Source organism: Halyomorpha halys, unplaced genomic scaffold (assembly GCF_000696795.3).
Source record: "Halyomorpha halys isolate HHAL.00 unplaced genomic scaffold, Hhal_1.1 Scaffold23.1, whole genome shotgun sequence".
In the NCBI taxonomy this organism is placed as follows: Eukaryota; Metazoa; Arthropoda; class Insecta; order Hemiptera; family Pentatomidae; genus Halyomorpha; species Halyomorpha halys.
Genome location: NW_027116062.1, coordinates 1102568 through 1124993, shown reverse-complemented (window position 1 = coordinate 1124993; position 22426 = coordinate 1102568). Strand labels below are relative to the sequence as shown.

Here is a 22426-nt window from a genome sequence, read left to right as displayed (position 1 = left end):
CATTAAAACAACTAAAAAAATCTATTTAATAGGCATTTATAACCAGAAATAAGTAGATTTTGGGTAAATTGTATTAAAATGAAGCAAACCATACTAAACTAAAACTTCATGGAAACATTTAAATAAATAACAAAGTACTAAATATTTACTTGAAAATTTTAGTGTTATTCTTGAATGTATCAATTAAAATGTATTGGGAATTGGTAACAACAAACCTCACTATAAATGATTAAAATTCTGAAACAAATATTTAAGATAGCTAAAACTAACTTAACACAAACTTTCAGCCCAATTGTGTGGGTGAAACTGGTATTGTAACCTAAAGTATTTTAAAAAAATCAAGGATAGAACTATCCATTATTTTATTTTTTTTCAGTTACTTGTAAAATTGATATCAAGGTATATGAAGCTATGATGCATTACTGTGTGAATTTTCAATTAGGAAATAGTATGAAATACCATTAGCAAGTATAAATATTAAATATATTTTACATTCCAGACATAATTACAAAATTATATACAGTATGAACTATACATATAACTATTTACATATAATTTAACTTATATCCCGCTGACAGCTTTATCTAGAAGAGCTTGCAATGATATGGGGTTCCAGTTTGCTCCATTATCACTGCAGAACAGTACATTTCTGTCAATATAGATCTGTAGAAGCCCACACCTGTAGATCTGTTTCCCTTCTCGGTACCTGAAACAATTTTTTTTTTTTATATTAAAAACAACATTAAAACCATCACTAAATATAATCAACCATTATAAAAACTAACTTCTTAAGTAAGGTTTTTCCAACTTTAATTAAAAGTTAAGATATCATACATGAGGTGATAACTAACGAATCATTTGCAGTTTTAATTAAAATAATACTTACCGATTCGGCAAAGGAAGAAAAACAATGCCTCTTTCTTCGCAACGTTTCTGAACTAATTCTTTGAAACCATCAATCATCTGTGAAGCAGTCCTAACAGCTTCAGCCATACCTTGCTGCATATTCTAGGACATAATGATAAACTCAATTCAAGGAGTATAAAAGGTCATATAATTTTATATAAAAATATCAAATAATAATTCCAACTATTATTAAAAAAAAAATCATATACTACTGAATTAAAAATAAAATAATTTTTAAAAAATCAATAAGTTGAGAAAACCCACGTAAGTCATGGGAGCATAGTCCCATGATTTTAACTTTGTTTCTCAAATAATTTTGCTACAATACACTATCTTGATTTAAGAAAACATAAACTTTAATGGAATGTAATAATAAAAAACAAAAAAAAGAATATTGAAAACAGCCCCTAAACCAACCCTCATATAAAAAGAAAAGACAGTGATATAAATCTTGAAATAATAGATATATTTGTAGCCAATTTTTATGTTTGGATAATAGCATATTTGTCCAAATATAAGGTGATCCCTAATATAAGGCAACTATGATTTTTCATATAATATTTACAGAAACACAATATTTATTAGTAATTAGTATTTTATATAATATGTATAAATAAAGTTTTTAAGACACTGATTTTCGTTTAATTGGGATTACTATAATGGAATTACTGTATTCATTTAATACACAATTTTCTTCTAATATCAATTTTAATTTTCAGTAGTTTTATATGTTTCAACATAATCACTCATATTTAATAACAGTTAAAGAAAAATATTAAAACCATCAATATGTAAAAGACATGTCTTCTCCAAACCAGTCTTTACTGCTAAATAAAAATATCACTCATCATAATGCCTTTAAAGGTTGGATTCCACAGTTTGTCAAACGGGACAGTGTGCATCAAAGGCTGTCAAATTTCTGTAATTTATTTTTCTTAACTTCTACTACAACCCATTTTGACAGAGCTGATACAAGGGAGGCGAGGCGACACAGGTGCCTATATAAAATAAAGCACCGATATTTGGTAACTTTTGATGAGCAGCCAACATTCGTTATAAAATCCTAAATATAGCGACCTTCAACATAAGTTGAGTGCCTATTTTCGACTACACTTTCAGGAAAAATATATCACCTTATATTCGGGAAAATATGGTACTTACATATAGACAATTAAAAGACTAAACTTACATACTACATAAATTAAGAATTCTAGTATTATTATTACATAAAATTCTCTGATATAAATTTCTGCAATACAGTACCTGATATCTGACATCAGAATGTATAACAGGTGGCGGAGGTGGTTGGACCATTGGAGGTGGTGCTGTCATAGGAGCACCTCCCACTGACCGGCTCATCATATCTAACGCAGTTCGTAGCTGATCTAAACATTTCAATAAAACAAGAAGTTTATAGTTGCTATATGAATTGAACTTACATCATTCATCATCATCTTTGGTATATATTAATTTTTTTTTTGTTGAAAACCCAAACCTAAAAGTGAGGACTTGAGGTAATATTTTCATTGATACAGTGATGTCTCGATAATCCACAAAAATTGCTTAACCCAAGCCCTAAATTAGGGTATATTCTTTAGAGTCAAAAAGAAGTAAGATGGAAATAAAAGCATAGAGATACTGAGTAATATACAATATATTTCTGAAAATTTTAAGTTAGATTACGAATAGAAATAACTGCTGTTTTACCGAACTACTTTGAGAACTTCAATCTCATGACCATTGGCTTGCAATCACTTAAATAAATCATTTTTATTTCTATCCTAGCAGCCAGGAATATCTTCTAAGAGAAAATATTCCTTCCAGTACCTATACAACATTTGTTATGTCTCTCACCTGATTCAGAACAATTTATATAACTATAGTAGGCACCACCTGATCACCAAATTTGGTCACAAGATTTGGTTATTTTGTAACAGACCTTATTAAATAGACCATCATATGTAATAAATACTATTTATGTTATCAAACATTAATATTAATCTGAAACAGGTGTGGTCTCAATCATTACAGATAATCAAGACTACAATGTATCACTAACTTATGGGTGCATAGATGATCCACTTATTTATTATTATTATTTTATTTTATCCTAATCTTGGCTTTTATTCAAAACGGGTGGCCCTAGGTATGTTTTACACTAACAAATTTAATCATCTTCATACACTTATGACCATCAACAGATTACACAAACGTAATCACCCAGCCTCATGTTACAAGGAACAATGATTACCATGCCCCAATAATAGGATTTGTTAGTATTTAAATTCAACTGCATTATTTAAAATTGAGATTCCAAAGTTTTTGTCAAGTTTAGAGAGATCTATTTTCTCCACCATTATTGTTAAGAAAATTATTTAACTAAAAGGACTAAATCCTGCACATGATATGCACATGACCCAATATCATAACGAGTTGAAGTGGCTCTATCCATCCTTTTAATGCCAGTATTTCTTAGCTTCCTTTTATTCCAAGTAATTAGCACTCTATACTATATGGTAATATAGAATAGAGTATACTGTATATAATATATAAATATAGAACATAAGCATTTATTATTTGTAAATATTGTAATTACTGTTTTGTTTTTTATTTATTTAGATAGATATAGTTTTTATATGTATCAAAAATTATTGATATGAAATTATAATATTAGTTGTAATCGAGTGCGGCCACACTTTTTTTGGCCAGTATATTGTGTAGCCTTATAATTTTTCTAAATGGACCTAGTCCCAGAATAATACACTATTTTTCATTTTATTTCATTTACATTTTCAGAGTGAGATATATATCAAGGTAAACTTCTAAATTTAAATATAACACCCAAGATTAACCTAAATATTAGGTTCAAATAGTATCAGCTATTTCATTCCAACTACAAATACTTAATGTAATTTACTGGAAATTCAAATAATTCATGACATATAACCAACATTTAATAATCAAATAAATGCTATAAGAAATAAATGAACTTCCAAGCAAATAAAGTCCAACTGACCTTTAACTAGTTGTTGATCTCTTAGGGATGGTGGTATCAGAGACTTCCAACCAGAATACCATTCTGTCACCTGATCATAGTTAGGAGCCATGTTGAGCCACATTGTGAGTACCTGGAGCCATTTTGGAAAGAATGACTTTTCCAGAACATCGGCCATGATTTGAGGAGGAATAACTTCAATCCAATCCATGACCCAATTCCAACTATCTGAAAGAAACAAAACATAAAACTTATTTTTATTGATTTTTTGAAGCAGAGCATAGAAAAATATAATTATTGTAAAAGAAACATTATATTGTCAACTAAACAATTTACCTAATGATTGCTGAGCTGGATTTATCACAAACTCTTGCAGAACATGAGCTAACTTAGGAATGATGTTATTAATCAAGAAAGTATCCAATTCTTGCTGGGTGAATACTGAAACCCAAGGTTGTAACATAAGACGAGCGGAATTGTCAGATGGATGCCAACTTGTGAGTGCTGAAGCTAACTTCTGACGAATTACAGGAAAAACTGAAACCCTGAGTCTTTTACCTATCGAAAAAAAAAAAATTAAATCATAATTAAATAAGTGTTCAGCTAACAATTATTAAACAATAATGCATTAATTATTTCAATCTATTAATACCAAGCTGCGGAAGCCAAGGGTGGAGCCATGTATGAACTGGAATGGTGTCTGTCAGTGGATTCCATTCATCTGCAGTATGTTGTATTCTCGGCATTATTAACTGCTGCAGGATATTGTCAAGAATCCAAGGAGGAACTAAGGCATGCCATGTCTGAAGGAGGTCTATCATCGGGTCAGGTACTTTTACATTCCAAGCACTAAAAACATTGGTTTAATTTAAATATCCAAGATGTTTTATATTAATAATATAAAGTAATATTATAAAAAATATGAAATTCATAATTATAATATTACAATATGATATTGATAATATTAACTACTCTATCCATGGTCAAATACTCTTATTTTTCTATTTAACAACATCATGATTAATAATAATAATTTTTAAAAAATATATTAGAATTACTTTTTTTTTGTTACTTTAGTATACCTGAAATTGTGTACATATTTGTATGTTTAAACATTTAGTATTAATCTATGGGTTTACTTTTGTGTAAGTCAAGTCTACCTGAACATCGAATTCCCCACCTTCTTATCTTAGTTTTGGACACATGAAAGTAATCCAAATGAGAAATTTGGCAGTCATTGTTTATGGACTCCCTAAACAGATACTCCCTTCCTAAACAATGACTGAACATTTTCAAGACACCAGCATGGAACAAAATTGAAAATATCTCAACATAATTTGATATTAATAATATGTTTTAAAACTAGCTTTAAAAAAGTCTTTAAGCCTCCTAATGACAGACAGAAAGATTTAAAATTACTAACTGAGGTACTCTACACAATGGCTGATATTTTTAATTTTGTAAATTTAATATAAATTTATGTGAATTAATTGATCCAAAAAGATTTTATATAAATAATTGAAATTAAAAATACCAATAAAAATCGAGGATGTTAAGGAAATAATTATGACATGATGACTAATTGTTTTTTATTGATTTTTTAAAAAATATTATAAACGCATGTTAATCAAAATTTTATGATTGTAAAACCTGATGCTGAAATGTATCTTGTTTAAAATCACTAAATAACAGGTGGGTTGAATAGTTCAAAGGCTGACACATACATGGCACTACTGGTATTAAATCCATATGATTTTTAGTTAGTCCTAACCTTCAAAAAGATACCTTATAAATTTGATATTGATAGCTGTTGGACTATTAGTTAGTGAGATATAGCATTTTGAGTGAATCAACTTTTGTTAGTTTGAAAAAATGGATAAAAAGGAATTTCGTATGTTAATAAATCATTGCTTTTTGGCGAAAAAAAAAAATACTGTTGAAGCCCAGGCTTAGCTTGATAAACATTATTTGGACAAGTGCAGCTAGTGCAACCATTGAGAAGTGGATTACTAAGTTTAAACGAGGCAAAATGAGCACTGAGGACAATGCACACAGTGGACGCCCCAAAGAGGCTGTTACCGACAAAAACATAAAAAAAGTCCACATAATAATTTTGGATGACCGTAAAGTGAAGTTGATCAAGACAGCTGAGACTCTAAAGATATCAAAGGAACGTGTTGGACATATCGTGAATGAATATTTGGGCATGCAAAAGCACTGTGGGTGGCGCACAAGCTCACAATCAACCAAAAACAACAACGAATTGATGATTCTGACCAGTGTTTGGAGCTGTTCTATCCTTTTTCGCATCCACCGTATTCTCCAGATCTGGTCCCCAGCAAATATTTCCTGTTCTCAGACCTCAAGAGAATGCCCGCTGGAAAGAACTTTAGTGCCGATAAAGAGATAATCATCGAAACTGAGGCCTAAAGACAAATCATACTATAAAAATGGTACAAAAAAATTGTATGATTGCTATAATTGTCTCGCCCTCAAAGGCAACTATATTGAATAATAAAATCATATTTTATAAAAAAAAAAAAATTGTTTTCTGTTAGCCTACGAACTTTTCACCCCAACTGTTATGCCTATGTTTCATCTCTTTTAACCTTAATTTCACCTGTTCATCTGAAAATATTTTTTGGACTTACGAGGTACCACAGCTTAAGCAACGATGCGGTAAAAAGATAAATTTTTTAGACTCTGATAAGTACAGAGATTGATTCAATCTGATCCAATCTGAAGTGAACAACAAATATTTGAATAACACAAAGACTGCATTCAACTAATAAAATTAATAGCTTAACAAAATTTTATGATGAATTAAAACAAAAAAGCAATAAAAATTAAATGAAAAACACTAATAATGTTGACAAATGGTTTTTATATACTACTTTTAGGTCGTGGTGGGTTGCTAAATAGTATTCTGTTATTTTACTTAATTTTTTTAACATCCATTTAGATTGAAAAACAACACCTACTTTCTAAATAATTAAAATATAAAAGTGTTACTATAAGTATTAATAAAATCAATACAATTTAAGATTTAAAATCTTAATAAAATTTTTACTAAAATGTCTGGTAAAAATATTAATTTATAAGAATTACTTCACAGCTATTCTTATGCAGGGCATCCAAGCGTCCCATAGTAATCGGTGATATGGATCAAGAAGAGTTGGAGCAGCAGCGAGTGGACCTGCAGACTGAGTTCTTTCAAAAATTTTCTTCCACCGTTGAAGAATAGGAATAGGTTTATGAGGCTCAGTGAGAGGATCCCAAGAGGCCAGCTCTGTTTTCAATAATGGTCGAACCAATGAGGGTGCTAACGAAGCTAAGTCATAAATCATGTAATCTGTCATCTGCTTTTCCTGTAAAAATACAAAAAAAAATTTGTAATACATTACAAGGACATGCAAAAGTGGTATTTCATAGTGTGAGTCGCACTATAATATATCATAGTGTGAGTCGCACTATAATATATCATAGTGTGAGTCGCACTATAATATATCATAGTGTGAGTCGCACGCACTATAATATATCCAGCACACTAGGCACACAACCATCATTTGAGTAGGAGTACAAAATGAATTTGATATTATGACCAAGTTCTTTGAATATACGAATTTTAGTAAAACTAATGAAAAATAAATAATGTAACATTGTCTTAAGAATGGTTCCTCGCAGTCAAAATGTCGAGAATGGTGTGAACTAATTAATAAACTTATAACTGGCAACCTAATTATCTTTTTTTTCAAACTCATCGGCTAATTTTTAAAGACCAGATTTTCGTACAATCACATCTTTTGTTTCCTAGCTCCTAATTCTACCAAACCTACACAAAAATTTAAAGCATGGAAAAGACATTCAAATAACACTGATTTTATATTGCACTCTATCATGATTTTGAATTTTGTTTAATTTTTTGACTAAATTTTATTTACTGCTTGAACTAAATTTCTCATGTTATGTATGCCAATATTTATTTATTTTAATTTTATTACATTATTATTTTCCGTATTTAATTTATAGTTTAGAATTGATGAAAATTGAGGTAAGCCAATGCATTCATTAGCCATATGAAAAATCCAGATCAACCTAACAAAAAGAATAAGAAAACATAAAGGACAAATATTTTTGGGACAGTATTAACCAATGGTAACTATAGAAAAGTCCTTCTAGAATAAGCTTGTTATAGAGAATATTTGTTGTTATTGTTTTAATTCCGATTCCCATTCAGCCAATAACCCTTTGTTCTTCTATCTGACTTTTTTGGTAGTTATATTAAACTAATCAAAATGCCAAAAATTAATATACCAATATATTTTTAAAAGTTTTTTTTACATTGACTAATTACTTGTTAGTTTTTTTAGTTAATCCTATATAAAATTTTAGTAGAAATTAAAAACAGAAATTTTCTAGAAAGAATATTTTGAAATACTCCTTTCTACATAGTTCCTGTAATATTTCTCTAAGACTTGAAACAGAAGTAGTTTTAAGAAGTAGAAAATTGAATTATAGTCTTCATAATAGTAATATAAAATCATTAAATACTATTTGGTTCCTTATGGATTTTCAATTATAGAAAAAATGTTAGGTTGTTAACCAGAGAATTTTAGTTTTTCATAAATTTAAAGAATATTTAGCGAGTTTAATTTGATTTAAAAAAGGTTAGATAAGCTTTCTATGCACTAATATCATAAATCCAACAATAAAGTTCATTATTGCAGGATTTGGGTGTTTGAGATTTGGGGTTTTCACAGTACAATGTTGCATATTTATGCGTATTTATGAAATTCCTTACATTTGACAGCTTTATACTGCACTAAAATCGAGTATCTACTAAGAACATTTTAAAAAGTTAAAAATAAAACGAGCTTTTAAGAATAATATTTATTGAAAAACTGAACCTGGAGGTCTTCATAAGCACTTGCTATTTCATCAAGAGTGAGGTTGGCCTCATTGGAAGTAAGCCTCTCCAGAACATCCAGAATGTGCTGTAAGCCATTGATCACGCTCTCTTCTTGGACAGTTACTTTCTGCAGATTTACAACTTCATTTTCAAGGCTGACTACTCTATCTTCATTATAACGCAAAGCTCGATCACTAGTCACTATATCCTTAAAATACAATAATCAAACTTTTATTACTTAATAACATGTGTGCACTAAATAAAAGAAAACTATATTATTTATTATCAGTAAATAACAAATAAAAACAAGTTTGTCAGAATCATTATATTAAAAAAAATCCAGTGAGTCTAATCAGACAACTTTTCTTACAGTTTTGGGTGAAACAATCAATTAAAAAAATTGATGGCTTTATCTTCAGTAATTTTGGTTCAAATAAGAATTTTTTTTTTTATATAGCTTCATAGATAATTTAATTATTACTCACATGAGCATCAATATATGGTTTTCAAATTATGTGTAATAATAAAGAATAAATGGGTTAATTTCCATAGGAACCTGCAAGGAATACTGTTAATAATAAATCTAAAAAAACTCTAGTATACTGTATTAGTTATTATTAATTATTATCCCAATTTTGATAATTTTTTTTTGCATTTTAGGTAATTTAATTACCTACTAAATGACCATATACATAATTACCATCATGTACATATTTACCATTAAATATTTACTTTTTGAGTTCTTTTTCTTTTTTTCATAATTGTTTTCCATCTTTTTCACAGGGATTTACTTTAAGTAACAACAGTTAAATCGCTTTAAGAAAAAAATTGTAGGAATTTCATTAAAATTGCTCGAGCCAGGACTAGAGAATTCCTGGAGAAAACTCGTTTTTTTGATATTGTATGGTAGATATTGCAGACAGGCTACATAATTAGGCACACAGGCATCAAGGATGAAAATATCACAAAAGAAAAGAAAAAAAAAATTGGTAACTTATCTATCTGTTCACAAGTTAATAATTTAACTTATTTTTTAATGGTTTGGGATGCCAATTCCAAAACACTATATTTTTCCTCTATAGTCAAAAATGGTTGAGATATGAAAAAATATGATGTAATAAGAAACCTCTAAACAGACAGCATACTGAAACGAAAAAGAAGATGGTAATGACAAATTTTGGTATCGTTGTGTGGTAATCTGTGACTTTAATACCAAATAGCCCAGAGCAAAGCATCTATTCTCAGAAAAAGAGCAAATAGATAATTTTCTTTATTAATTTGGTTTTTGGATTCTACATTTTTTGAAATATAAAAACTCCGATTTTAAATTAAAAATCTTTTTTTTAGAAAAAATAATGACACAAAAGATGGACCACAGAGCTTGACAACAAAAATTCATAGAAGAAATTTTTCAAAAATCACTTGCCACTCACCTCTAGCCTAAAATCTAAAATGATAAGGAGGCCTTCAGCCTTATTTTTTACAAGAGAATTTAAAACGTTTATATAATTTTGAACTCTACAATCAAAACAATTATAAAAAATAATAATCACCTGTTCACACATATCTACAAGAAGGTTCAAGTTATGCTGAAGTTCAGGAAGCTGAAAGTTTTTAAATTCTTTTTCCTTTCTAATTTCCCATTCATCGGATGGTTTCTGGGTGCCCGAAATTGCATGATATCCAGATAATACTCTTTGCTCAGGTCCAGTCATGTCAATCACTTTTACTTTTGATAATTCACTAAAACATTTTTTTTTTTTAATTTGAGAGTTTTTCATAATTTTAGTAATTTTCATAGTCAATGGTTAAATAAATATATATACGTAACTTACTTGAACTCCCTTTTTCTGATAGGTTGATAATTTTGATCTAAAACATCCTCAATGCTTTTGTAGATGTACTTTGTTTTCTTTGGCTTACCATCTCCACTCTTCCTCCACTGAGAAATTTTGTCTCCATCTTTACTTTCAGACTTTGCTTCTGGTTTAATTTCAGCTATCTTCTGAGCTTTTTCAGGACCATATGCTCCTAAATTAAAAATTATTAATTAAAGACTTCAAACATTTTAACCAAATTTTATATACGTAAGGATGTAGCACAAACCTATAGCACCCCGTCCTTTACGAAGATTAGCTTCAATAGGAGCCTGGATACCTTGAAGATCTTTGCCTAAACCTTTTCCTGGTTGGTAACCCATCTGTTATAGGTAAAAAAAATAATAATAAAATAAAATAATAAGCACTGCAAAGCTCAATCTTATATGTTATATTAGAAATTTTTAATTTATTACTGATACATAACTATCAAAGAAATGAGTAATTTGGAAAAACATTTCATCACTAGGAAAATGATTTAGTTTAGCTGAAAGGAATAATACATGTAAGTAGTGTTAAATATAGTCATCTTTATCATTATTTGGAATGAACAAAAAAAAAAAACCAAAAGAAAGAATGTAATTTTTTTTTAATTTTTATTTTTAAGGAAAACCAGGAGCAATTCTTGGTAAAAAAATGAAGTTTTCTAATTTATCATTATATATGAGGACTTTCACATGACCTTAACAGAATTTAAGCTCAACTAACTTCACTTTTTTTTTCTTACCTCCTTAAATATATATATACCTAATAATTTATTTTATTGGTTGATTACAACTTAATTAGGACAGGAAAGCCATCTATCTATCACATAGAGTCGTCTGGCACTGCATTCTAGATCATGGTCGAAGTTTGGAAAAGTAGTTTTGGAAATAGAAAAAAATACAGTTCTTGTATTATAATCAAAAAATATGTTTTTCTGAGCAGTCACAATAAAGCTGTTTAACTTCCAAATAAATTTCTGAGGGGTCGACAAAAAAACCGTGCCCGTGTAGGCCTCGGCGCTTCGCGCCAAGGCGACATATTTCCGTGACAACGGCGTGCTTTCTCATAATTACGGCGTGCTTCGGCTTGTTACCCCCACCACCTCACTCTTACCCATCCCCACCACTACCTTCTCCGTTACGGGACACTTTTGCCTGCATGACTCTCAGCATCTATAATCCTCTTACCCCCACTACTACACTACTAATTACCTCCCCCACAATCTACTTCCGTTACGGGACACTTTTTCTAACATGGCATCCCGCAAAATGATTTATAAGACGTTGTCACGTCAAAATTAAGGGACTAGTAATGTGACATATTTCTAGCTAGAGACAACTTTTAATATCAAATTGTAATTTAATAGCTCTGTTTCTAAAAATTATGATTTCACAAATTAAAACCATGTCAAATCAAGATCAACATAACCGAAAAAAATATTCTTTTTTTATAAATATTATTAAATTGATTTCAATTATTTTATTTATTAAATAAAAAAATATGGTCTTACTTTATTTTCCTGTTATGATTTTGTAATAGAACTCACATAAAAGATGCTTTCAAAAACATCTAAATAATTAATAAATAGTTTTAAATATTGATAAAACAGAAGACATCATTTTCACGACACAACGGCCTGTACTTCTATTGACCATAGATTTAAATAATACACCCATCCCTTTGGCCGAAACAATTAAATACTTATGAGTCACTTTAGGCAGCAAACTACTATTTAACCACCACATAAATTCCAAAATTGGAAAATGCAAGAAAAATTTTATATAAAATGTAACCTTAAAATCAATATTATCCAGTGTAATATTACAAAAATAAAAAATACAAATATTCGAAAATAAATGCCTCAGAAATTTTGATGACTGTCCATAATTAGCTAATAAAATCCTCTCAAAATATGATCATTGAATTTCATCTAGTATTAAAAAAATACAGATGTACTGTCCTGGTAATCTAGAAGTTTAATATGGAAACCTAAATTATAATCATAAACACAGGTATTAAAACTCGGTATGGTTCTTTACCACATCAAGTCATCACTTTCATTTCTCTCAGTCTTGTGAAAGAGTCTACCAAGCTCTTGTTTCCAAAACTTTCTGTGCACCAACTTCAAGCTCATCTGTCCATCTCAATCATAGCTGTCCTCTATTTCTTTTTCCTTTCACATACCCAAACTATAATTCCTTAATGGATGAGTCACTATAAATTCTAGGTACATGGCCAATCCACCGCAGTCTTGGGAGTTTTATATATTTTAGATCTGCTTCCCAGTAAATTTGGTATTACTCTAAATTGTGCCTCAGCCTAAACTGGTCATTATTCTTTACATGCTTAAACATTTTTCTAAATATATTTCTCTCAAATGACATTAAATTATCAGCATTCATAAACAATAAGGATCATGTCTTTGATGCATTATTTAGTATTGGTATAATTAAGTGCTCTATACCGAGAGATTTTTGTATTTCTCGACAGCTAATGGCTTCTTAGTATTTTTGTCAGACAGAAATAACAACTATTTGTTGTTGTTATTAACTTTTTGTACATCTGGATTTATTGTCCGCACATACTAGGACACCCTAGATAAATGAAACTGTTTCCAGTTTAAAATGGGTAACTTCTAAATGTAACAGTGGGTGGCGATGGCCATTAAGGCTTGGCAAGTATACATTTGGCCTTTGCCAGGTTGATTTGCAGACCCATTTACTGTTCTACTGCCTCTAAATGCTAGAAAGGCCCTTTTCAAGTCTATCTGTGATTTAGCTACAATATCTATATAATCTATGTACGCTAGAATTTGAACTCACTCAATGAGAACTGATTTTACTGGACTTTCTAAACCAACTAAGTATTCGTAGTACACACGAATAATGGGAAAGTTAATAAACGTAAACCTCTCAAAATACGATAATTAAATTTCATTTACTAAAACAATACAGATGTGCCATTCTGGTCATCTAAAAGATTGCTATGGAAACCTTAACCAACAACAGGTTTAAGAAATTAAGAATATTATGACTATAAAATCAAAATATATTGGCAATCCAATGAGACAGAATTCTTTTTAGATTAAGATCATTCAGGGAGGGTTATACATTACCGTATTTTTATTTGAAAATGGTTAAAAATGATTTGGAGATTATTAGGTTTTATTAGAACCCTTAACTAGACATAAAAAAAATAATGTAAATAGTAACATTGGGTCATATTATATATCATATACACTGTGATGATAAGTAATAGAAAAAACTAATAAACAATGTTGATAAAAATGTATGAAAATAATACATACAAATTATATGTTACCTGGAAAGTTTGTAAGTAATTAAAATGTTTATTCTAGTTAAAATTTTACAAAAAAATTAAACAGCATAAAGTAAATCAACATTCATTACAACAAAACAAAAAAGAACTGAAAACAACAGAACTAAATTAATATTAAGTTAAAATGTTATTTTTATTGACCATTTTATTTTTATAGAGCTTTTCAACATAATTTTTTACTTGTTTATTTATATCTGGTAGTGGGTCTGTTTTAAGTTTTCTAGAATTGCTTCCTTCATTTAGTATTTTTTTCGTTTTACCATCAAATTCTTCCTTTTTTATAATAACAACTATTTTTTTTATTATCATATTTCACAATTATAATATAGGAATTACTATTTTTAAATTTGATTACTTATTCTAAATCATTTTTCGATCTATTAAAAAGTTTATGAATATTATTTTTATCATTTTTGTGTTTTTCTATGAAATGTCCTCTTTCCCAAGTTATATTATTTCTCGGCTATTTTTGTGGTTGTCACAAGTGTCCACTTCTTTTAAAATCATTTTATGTTATTTTGTATGTTATTGCCATTAGTATTAATTTCCAATAATTTTGTTGTTGCTTGTTTCAGTCAAAACAAAAAGCAATTTACCTATATTTATAAAAAAACTATTATTTAACCCTTAGTTTGTTGTGTCAGATCTATATGGCCCAATGCTTACTTTCCTGAGGGATTCATACTTCCATCAAATGGGCGAGGCCCTATTAATCTCTCCCTAGCTGTTTCCTCTTTCCCTTCTTGCCAGATATAATGTTCAGTGTACAATAATAATAACTCACTCAGAAATTTCTAAATCTAAATTAAAACCAGAAACAAATTTTGTTATTTATAAAACAATACTCTAGCCACCACTGATGTATAGCTGTGAAGCCTGGGGAGTGGCATCACTTACAAAAAGAAAAAAATTACAACCATTTCAAAATAAGGTCCTACGAATCGCAGTGGAAGCCCCTTTGTTTGTAAGAAATAGCCAATTGCATCAGGAACTACAAATGGAATCAATAGAAGACTTCATCAAAAAACAGTTCATACAATTCAACTCCCAGTCACCGACAGTAGAAGGAATAGTATCTTACAACTTGGGAAATCCAACTTCATCCCGAAGACTGAAGCCCAGGCTGCTACAGGACATCCTGTTACAATTTTACATTTATCTAATCTATTATTAACATTACTACTATTTTATTTATTTTTTCACTTCATATTTTTCACAAATTATCTTTTTTTTTCTGTAAAAAGTCAATTATTTATTTTATTAAATCTATAAATGTCATTGTTTTTGTTGCTAATTTATCGTTTTCTCTCTTCCTATTATTCACGATTGTTCAATATTTATAGTGTTGTAAATAGGTAGGGGGTGTCTTTTGCACAAGAACATACCCCCCAATAATCAATTGTTAAAAAAAAAAGTTATATTAACGATATAAGACCCGCCAGGTCAATCTGGTATTGAATAAAAAACAATATATGATAAAAAAAACTACCGCTTATGTCTATTGAATACGGACCAAACGTAAATGACCAAAATAATTACAAAGTTGGCCAGAAAAATCATTAATAGAAAGCAGCAAAAAGACTTTCTAATGTTAGAAACTGATGAGATTATTAAAGCTACAGAAGTAGCCCTTAGAAACACAGGTTGAAGAGATCATGCAAATATACAAGTATGATCCATTAATTTAAATAAAACCCGGGTGCCCAGGCTCTCGAGAGGTCTGATAAAGTTGATCAAAACGCTATCATATAATCAAGTATTTTTGTTATATTCTGACCCTATAGCTAATTTACAAAGATGAATGTTATTTATAAGTATTGATATTATGTTTTATTAACAATTCATGTTGTAATATTATAGACAAAATAGTACATATAAACAATTGAATGGGAGGGGCCTGCTGAACCAAAAAAAAAAAAGTTTGCACCCAGAACTTGAGATTTTCATGACATTTTATGAAACAGAAACCATAACTGTGTACTGTACCATAACCAATGTAGTGAACTTAGTGCTTGGATATAATCGATAATGTGGGATTTGATACCAAGATGGTTCCGTATCAATTTAATAAAATTCCATCCACTACTTTTGCTCACAAATGCACAAACATATTTTTCTTAGCACACCTATTTTTCATAAAAAGCTTTCTTAAAATGACTGGATCCAACTTTGGAGAAAAGTTGGGGATGAGTGTAAAAAATTACATCATATGGCTGCTTTTTATGAATAGTGACAAAAAATCTGACAAAAAAAGGTTTTTTTTTAATTTTATGTTTGAGCAATTCCATAGATTGTCCTGTACACTTATAGATGAGTTCTAATTTATTTCAAATTATTTTTTCCCCCATATAACTATATGAAATTGAAAAGACATTGATATGGTTTAGAAGAGTAGAGAAGTTGGATTTGAATAACATACATATTTTGTTATCTAAAAGGAATTCCACAGTTACAAATTTTTACAAGAACATCAGACATTGGCAGACAAAACAATCTCCCATAAAATCAAGCCCCAAAATGTCTTATTTTCATTTCTATGATAATTCATATTCACAGCTTTAAAATGACACTAAAAGTGAATATAAATTCCTTTTTCATAAGAAAATATTTTTGGCCTTTTTTATTCAAGGTGTCTTTTGGTTTTTATAATTTTAAATACATTTAAACTCATCTAATACAATTAGGTCTAGCGGATATTTTTTTCAAATTATTTATTTATAACTCAAAAATGTTAATTTCTAACAAAACAAATATATTTCAATTTTTACACAAAAAGATTAATAGATTGTCTTTATTACTGAAGATGAAACTTTGTAAATAATTAAGTTTAAATTCATACAGAGTAAAAGTAGAAAATATAATATTTTTTTCTGCTGATAATAGTGGTTCCTAGCGGAAACATTCATATTCAGAAATTAAAAAACATTAAATTCTTCAAATTCCAATGACAGTCATAATACCACAATATTCTACCAACTTTAACAAAATTTGACTTCCCAAAGCTTGCACTTTAAAAACAGCAACTCTATGTTAAAACTATTAGAATGAAAGTTTTCTTCATTAAGAACGTTATATTTTGCTTTTTCTCAAATATACACATACAAATTCAAAATGTCGTATTACTAGAGACATGCAGAAGCTAAAACAGTTTGCTTTTCAGTTGCAAGTGTACATATCATATAATTAACTCTGAACCTGGTATACTGAAGTAAACTCATTAATAAAGTTTTAGTTAATTAATTTAGGAGTTAATTACAACTCAAAAGAATTCTCTGAGTCAGAAAAAAATACTACTGTATCCTTCAAAACCAGATTGTCTCTAGAAGGTTTAGATTTTTTAAAATATTAAAATCACATAGGCAGCTTTTTCGGACTTGGGAGGTATCACAGCATAAGAGATGATTTCTTCTTAGTAATATGTTGTTTTAAGTGTTTTTTACATCATATTTTTGTGAAATATGAAGCAATAATTAAATAAGTTACATGATTCTAAGTTATAGCATAGTAACCAAATCTTCAAAAATGATAGAATTTGTGTTTTTAAACCATTTGAAGGGGGGTTTTCAAACATTCTTAATAGAAAATGATATTTTCAATGAAGTATTTACCTTGGAAATATAATTTAAAAATATTTTATATCAGTGTTTTTTCAGATCTGATACATCTTTAAGGCATAAATAACGAAAAACCGTAAACTATTTTTTTATGGTTATTGACTATATCTTTTGCAAATGGTGTGTAATATTGAACAAATGTGAAATAAAACAATCATTATTGAATTCAATCTTCTATGAAAATAAGTCTTCATAATTGAGAATCAGTAATCAAAAGAGTTCATCTTCATGGCCAAGATATTTAAAGTAAGATATAGGATTTTAATGGGACATTGAATTCTCATATGCACTTGTCAAACTTTTTTTAGGGTTGTTTGAATGATTCTGAAATATTTTCTTTATTAATGTAATAAATAAATAATTTAATTAGTAAACCCTTTGAATTGGAATGTGAGGATTATAAGAGGCTCAGTGCAACTCTGGAATAAACAGATCGTAATCACAGTAGTGGCACACAGGTTCCCCATCTGCCTAAGGGAAAGATGATTACTGTAGTACGATACTAGGAAACCCTACAAAAAATCAGGAGACCAAAATACATGGAGAAAAATGTTGACGAAGGGAATAGGTTTTTTGTATGACAGCGCATTCCGCACACGGCCAAAGCCACCAGGGTACTTTCGAACATTAACACCCTTGACTTGGTGCCTTCAGATTATTATCTTCTCACCTTCCTGAAGACTCACAGGGATGGAAAACATTTTGAACAATTTTTCATCCACCAGTGATATTCTTTAAAGAGAAGCTCCACTATATATAGTTGAATTATAAGTATTAGAAAAAAAAAAAATCTATGAGGTAAGTACCTGTAATAAAAGCTTAGCACCAATGCCTTTTGTATGTTTCTCCCATGTTCCAACGCCTCTGTGAGATAAAAGAGGATTGTATTTAGTTTTAGTTTTCTTTCTTAAACCTGCTATTTCATCAGTAATGGATGACAAAATGTCACCCTTAAAAGATGACATGCGAGGTTCATCATCACTGAAAAAAAATAATAAGAATAAATTGATATAAATTTTATAAATAAGAGCGAAAATTAGTTTTAGATACATTTAAGTAATTTCAATTTGTATTTCATTTTTAGAACTAAGTTTTGTTTTTGTTTGCAATCATTTACAAGAATAGCTAATGGTTCTAATGGGCAATTTTTTTCTCAATAATAATGAGTATACATTTATTAAAGTTGACAAAAGATTTTAAACTTTACTAAAGTAATATATAATGAAATGATGCTTATTTATGATTTATAAGTACCTGCAATAAAAGCCTACTCAACACTTATGACTTCTATTTAGTTCTATTCAATGATACTATCTTATTCTCTGAACTAACATTGCCACAATTTAAAATAAAATTATTAAATCATCATAATTATCGATGAACCAACCTGAATGTCACAAATTCTTTTTCATCAACAGACATAATATTTGAGAAAAAAACAGTATAAACAGAAAAAGTGATTAAAATAGAGCACATTACTCCAACCAAAATCAAAAAAATGCACTTAACAGGCACAAAATAAAATATTACTCAGACAAATGAAATAAAACATTAAATTTGAAACATTTTTTTTTCTTTTGTAATATTGGGAAAAAAAGTTGGTCAAACTAAGTATACACGTTTGTATGCGTATTTGTTTAAATATGCACAATTAGACTTATATTGTTAGCACTTAAAATCAAACATAATGATAGAAAAATGGAATTTATTTTATCTAGTAGCCTTATATCAAGTAGTTTGATACAATCTTTGGTTGTGAAAATATCTGTTTAGGCAGTTATTTATTGAAAAAATATATTATCACTTCCATCTACAGCACAGTAGTCTCACGCCTCTTTTTTCATTTTATTTTATTTATTTATTTTTATTTTATAAAAAGGCTTTAAGTTAATCAAAAAAAATTTCCTACCTAGAACTTGACCCATGAAGATGAATTTTTGCATCTGGATCATAATCATCATCGTCATCATCCTTTTCTTTTTTTTCTTCTTTCTTACCTGCTTGTTGAACTCCTCCAGCCACGAAACCAATGGGAGCCGTGTAATTCTTTGGTTTTCGAGATCCCTTAAAGGAAGGTCTATCTCCTTCATCATCACTGTCTTCATCTCTAGCCCATATTCCTAAGAGAAGATGATTAATTTATCAGGGTGTGAATTCATATTAAACACAAATAAATCTTGAAACATTGAATTCAGTAAATATAGTCCAGAAATTTAGTAAGTAAGCTGTTAATCTCAAAGTTATTTTTTAATAATGATATATGAGAAAGCAGGGGGTACTTGTTGTCACGGGTCATAACCTGATACCATAGACTTATTCATTTTAATGCGATTGATGGCTCAATAGCAATAATATTAGAGTAGGGTTATATACCCACACCAGAAATATGGTCTAGGGTTACATGGAAACTATTAAATAGGTGTAAGGAAGAAAAATATAAGCTACTCCAAGAAACTTGTGAGTAATAGAAGACATCAGTGGATAGAGGTTCATTTGAAGAAAAATGAGTTTTTTACTTTGAAGAATATTATAAATATTCCTTTCTACATTGTGCCTTGATCATCATTTTTTAAAACCTCAAATTGTGTTAGTTTTCAGAAGTTGAAAATGGAGTTCTCTATATTTTCTACTATTTTTATTCCATATAAACTCTTAATTTTCCTTCCCCACTCTTTGTTAAAATATATTGTTTTCCTTGAACATAAGCATTCCTGATTCTGTTTTGAACAAATTGCATTTTCTCTCCAAAATAAAGAAGATAATAAGTAAACAATTTTCTCTTACAATAATACAAACTGTATTTAATCTACCGTCTCTAAAGAATAAATGAAAACAAACTATGAATTAACTAAAGGTCCTGAGTTTTGTCCAACTTAAATTTTTCAGATCAACCCCTAAAATTGGACGGCCTTCTATTTTACCGAAGAAATTTTCAGAAAAAAAACCTCAACTTATATTAGGGCAAATACAGTCTCTCATGACATATAGGTTGGAAGTGAAGGTAATTATGAAGCTTGAATCTATAAATCCAGATATCTGTACACAAACATGAATGGAATAGAAGTTGGTGAGAGACCATCTTGAGAAACCTGAAACTAGTTGGATAGATAAAATAATCTAAAATATCACTGACCTACACACAGTAACTTCGTAAATAACAGCCTAAGAGAAGTAAAGATGGTTAAAGTCAACAAAAGATCTAAGAGATCAGCAAAACTTTATAAATTAAAGTGTTGTTAATCAGTAAAATTTAATACTGAGCGCACATATGCATAATCGATCATTAGGTTAGTTAATCCAGGGCAGGTCCGTGAGACATAAGGACTGCGAGTGAGCATTTTGCCCAACAACCAGTTTTCTGTAGATTTTTTTATATTTCAGGTTTTAATTTATATTGTATATAAATATACATATAAATGCATCAAATAAGCAGGCCAAGAAATAGTATAGAATAATAAAGAATTGCTACTGTTGTATAAGCTCAAGATTAATGAACAAATAAGTGTTTTATATAATACCAACAATTTTTGTCAGAAACATGTTCTTAATTCTTACTAATAAAAAAATGATGTTAATATTAAAAAACTTAATGTGGCATTAAAGATGTAGTTAAAATTACAAGTATCTCTACTGTCATAATGTGCTTATACTCATGGTTTTTGAAAATTGAAATCTTTTAAGTGCGAGCCATGTCTATTCAATATCCTTACTCAGAAATTAAATTCTCTCAGTAATGGTCTTTTAAACACAAATAGAAAAAAAGGTGAATAAAAAATAACAGTAAAAAAAAAACAAACAAAAAAAACAGTTCCTGAAGTGTGAGAAAAATGTGAATGGTATGGCCAGGGTTGAACATTTGAGCGAGGGATGAATTATGAATTTAATATATAAGTATATGGAAAAACAATTAACACAACGAAACATAAAACTCTTTAAAATCTAGTGATAGCATGAAATAAATGGAGAATGTGATGTTTGGTATATAATATGAGGTCCTATTGCTATAAGAACACTACTATAAATTTAAAGTTTGAATAAACGAATATATTGAAATTAAAAAAATTCAGGTTCCAAGTATGTTAAAAGTATCACTACAACTAATAGGGAAAAAAGCTCACCATAAATCTGTTGATTTTTCGAGATCCTTCTCGGCCGGTTGATATTAAATTCATTTTCCAGGTCATAGTCAGTTATTTCGAAAGCTTCGTATTCATTATCAGACATTTTCGAAAAAGAATAGAGTTTGAAAAGTATTAAATTGAACTTTTCATTACTAAATACAAACAATGATAACCTTAACCATATACAAGTTTAATGTAACCTTCCAATAGGAAAGTCGATTATAGAAACTCGATGTCTGTAGTGCCTCTTGTGCCTAGGTGGCCAATCTTATTGAAGTAATACTGATGAGGTATGTTGAAGGTGTCCAACACCTTCCAATAATAATAATTCAATACTATGTCTGTAACCATCAGTGTAGCCGGTTCTCCCGATCAAACAATACCTACCCAGCGCCTTGAAAATACCCGTTTTATATATATCCACCAATACTTGCCACTTAAATCGACTAACAATCGCGTTAACAGCCAGATTTTTCATAACATTTTATGTTTTTCATAACATATTAATCTAACCAAATTTAACACCATAGGTAGGAAAACATTGTTCTTAATATTTCTTCAAAAACTTAAAATTGTAACAGCCTCAAAAATAATCCTTCCCAGACCCAAAAAATGAAACCACCTCAAATCCCTAAAACCAATCTACCACAGAGACAAAAAAAAATTTGCCTAAATTGAAC

The 22426-nt window shown here is 29.2% G+C and overlaps 1 protein-coding gene across 3 annotated transcripts; it reads right to left on the bottom strand.

The window, feature by feature from the left end:
• Window positions 1-461: 461 nt before the first annotated feature.
• Window positions 462-21993, bottom strand: sip1 (septin interacting protein 1). Of its 3 annotated transcripts, none has more exons than XM_014423060.3 (14): window positions 21744-21993; window positions 19535-19745; window positions 18432-18606; window positions 10917-11010; window positions 10646-10841; window positions 10364-10553; window positions 8809-9018; window positions 7010-7269; window positions 4554-4750; window positions 4238-4459; window positions 3923-4129; window positions 2170-2291; window positions 887-1008; window positions 462-706 (listed from the first exon to the last, which is right to left on the bottom strand). In XM_014423060.3, exons 1-14 carry the CDS (start codon window positions 21847-21849, stop codon window positions 562-564), a joined length of 2457 nt encoding a protein of 818 aa, XP_014278546.1. In that variant the 5' UTR covers window positions 21850-21993; the 3' UTR covers window positions 462-561. The 3 variants fall into 3 exon arrangements, with proteins under 3 accessions (XP_014278546.1, XP_014278555.1, XP_014278561.1); XM_014423069.3 differs by having other exon boundaries at window positions 887-999; window positions 21744-21958; XM_014423075.3 differs by lacking the exon at window positions 21744-21993 and having other exon boundaries at window positions 19623-19745.
• Between the last annotated feature and the right edge of the window lie 433 nt (window positions 21994-22426).

Excerpts from the sequence above, each read along its gene's own strand:
- sip1 (XM_014423060.3), bottom strand. The coding sequence starts at position 21,849 with ATGTCTGATAATGAATACGAAGCTTTCGAAATAACTGACTATGACCTG. Across the intron at positions 19,746-21,743 it reads GAAAAATCAACAGATTTATG|GAATATGGGCTAGAGATGAA; the intron begins GTGAGCTTTTTT and ends ATCTTCTCTTAG. Across the intron at positions 18,607-19,534 it reads CTTCATGGGTCAAGTTCTAG|TGATGATGAACCTCGCATGT; the intron begins GTAGGAAATTTT and ends ATTTTTTTTCAG.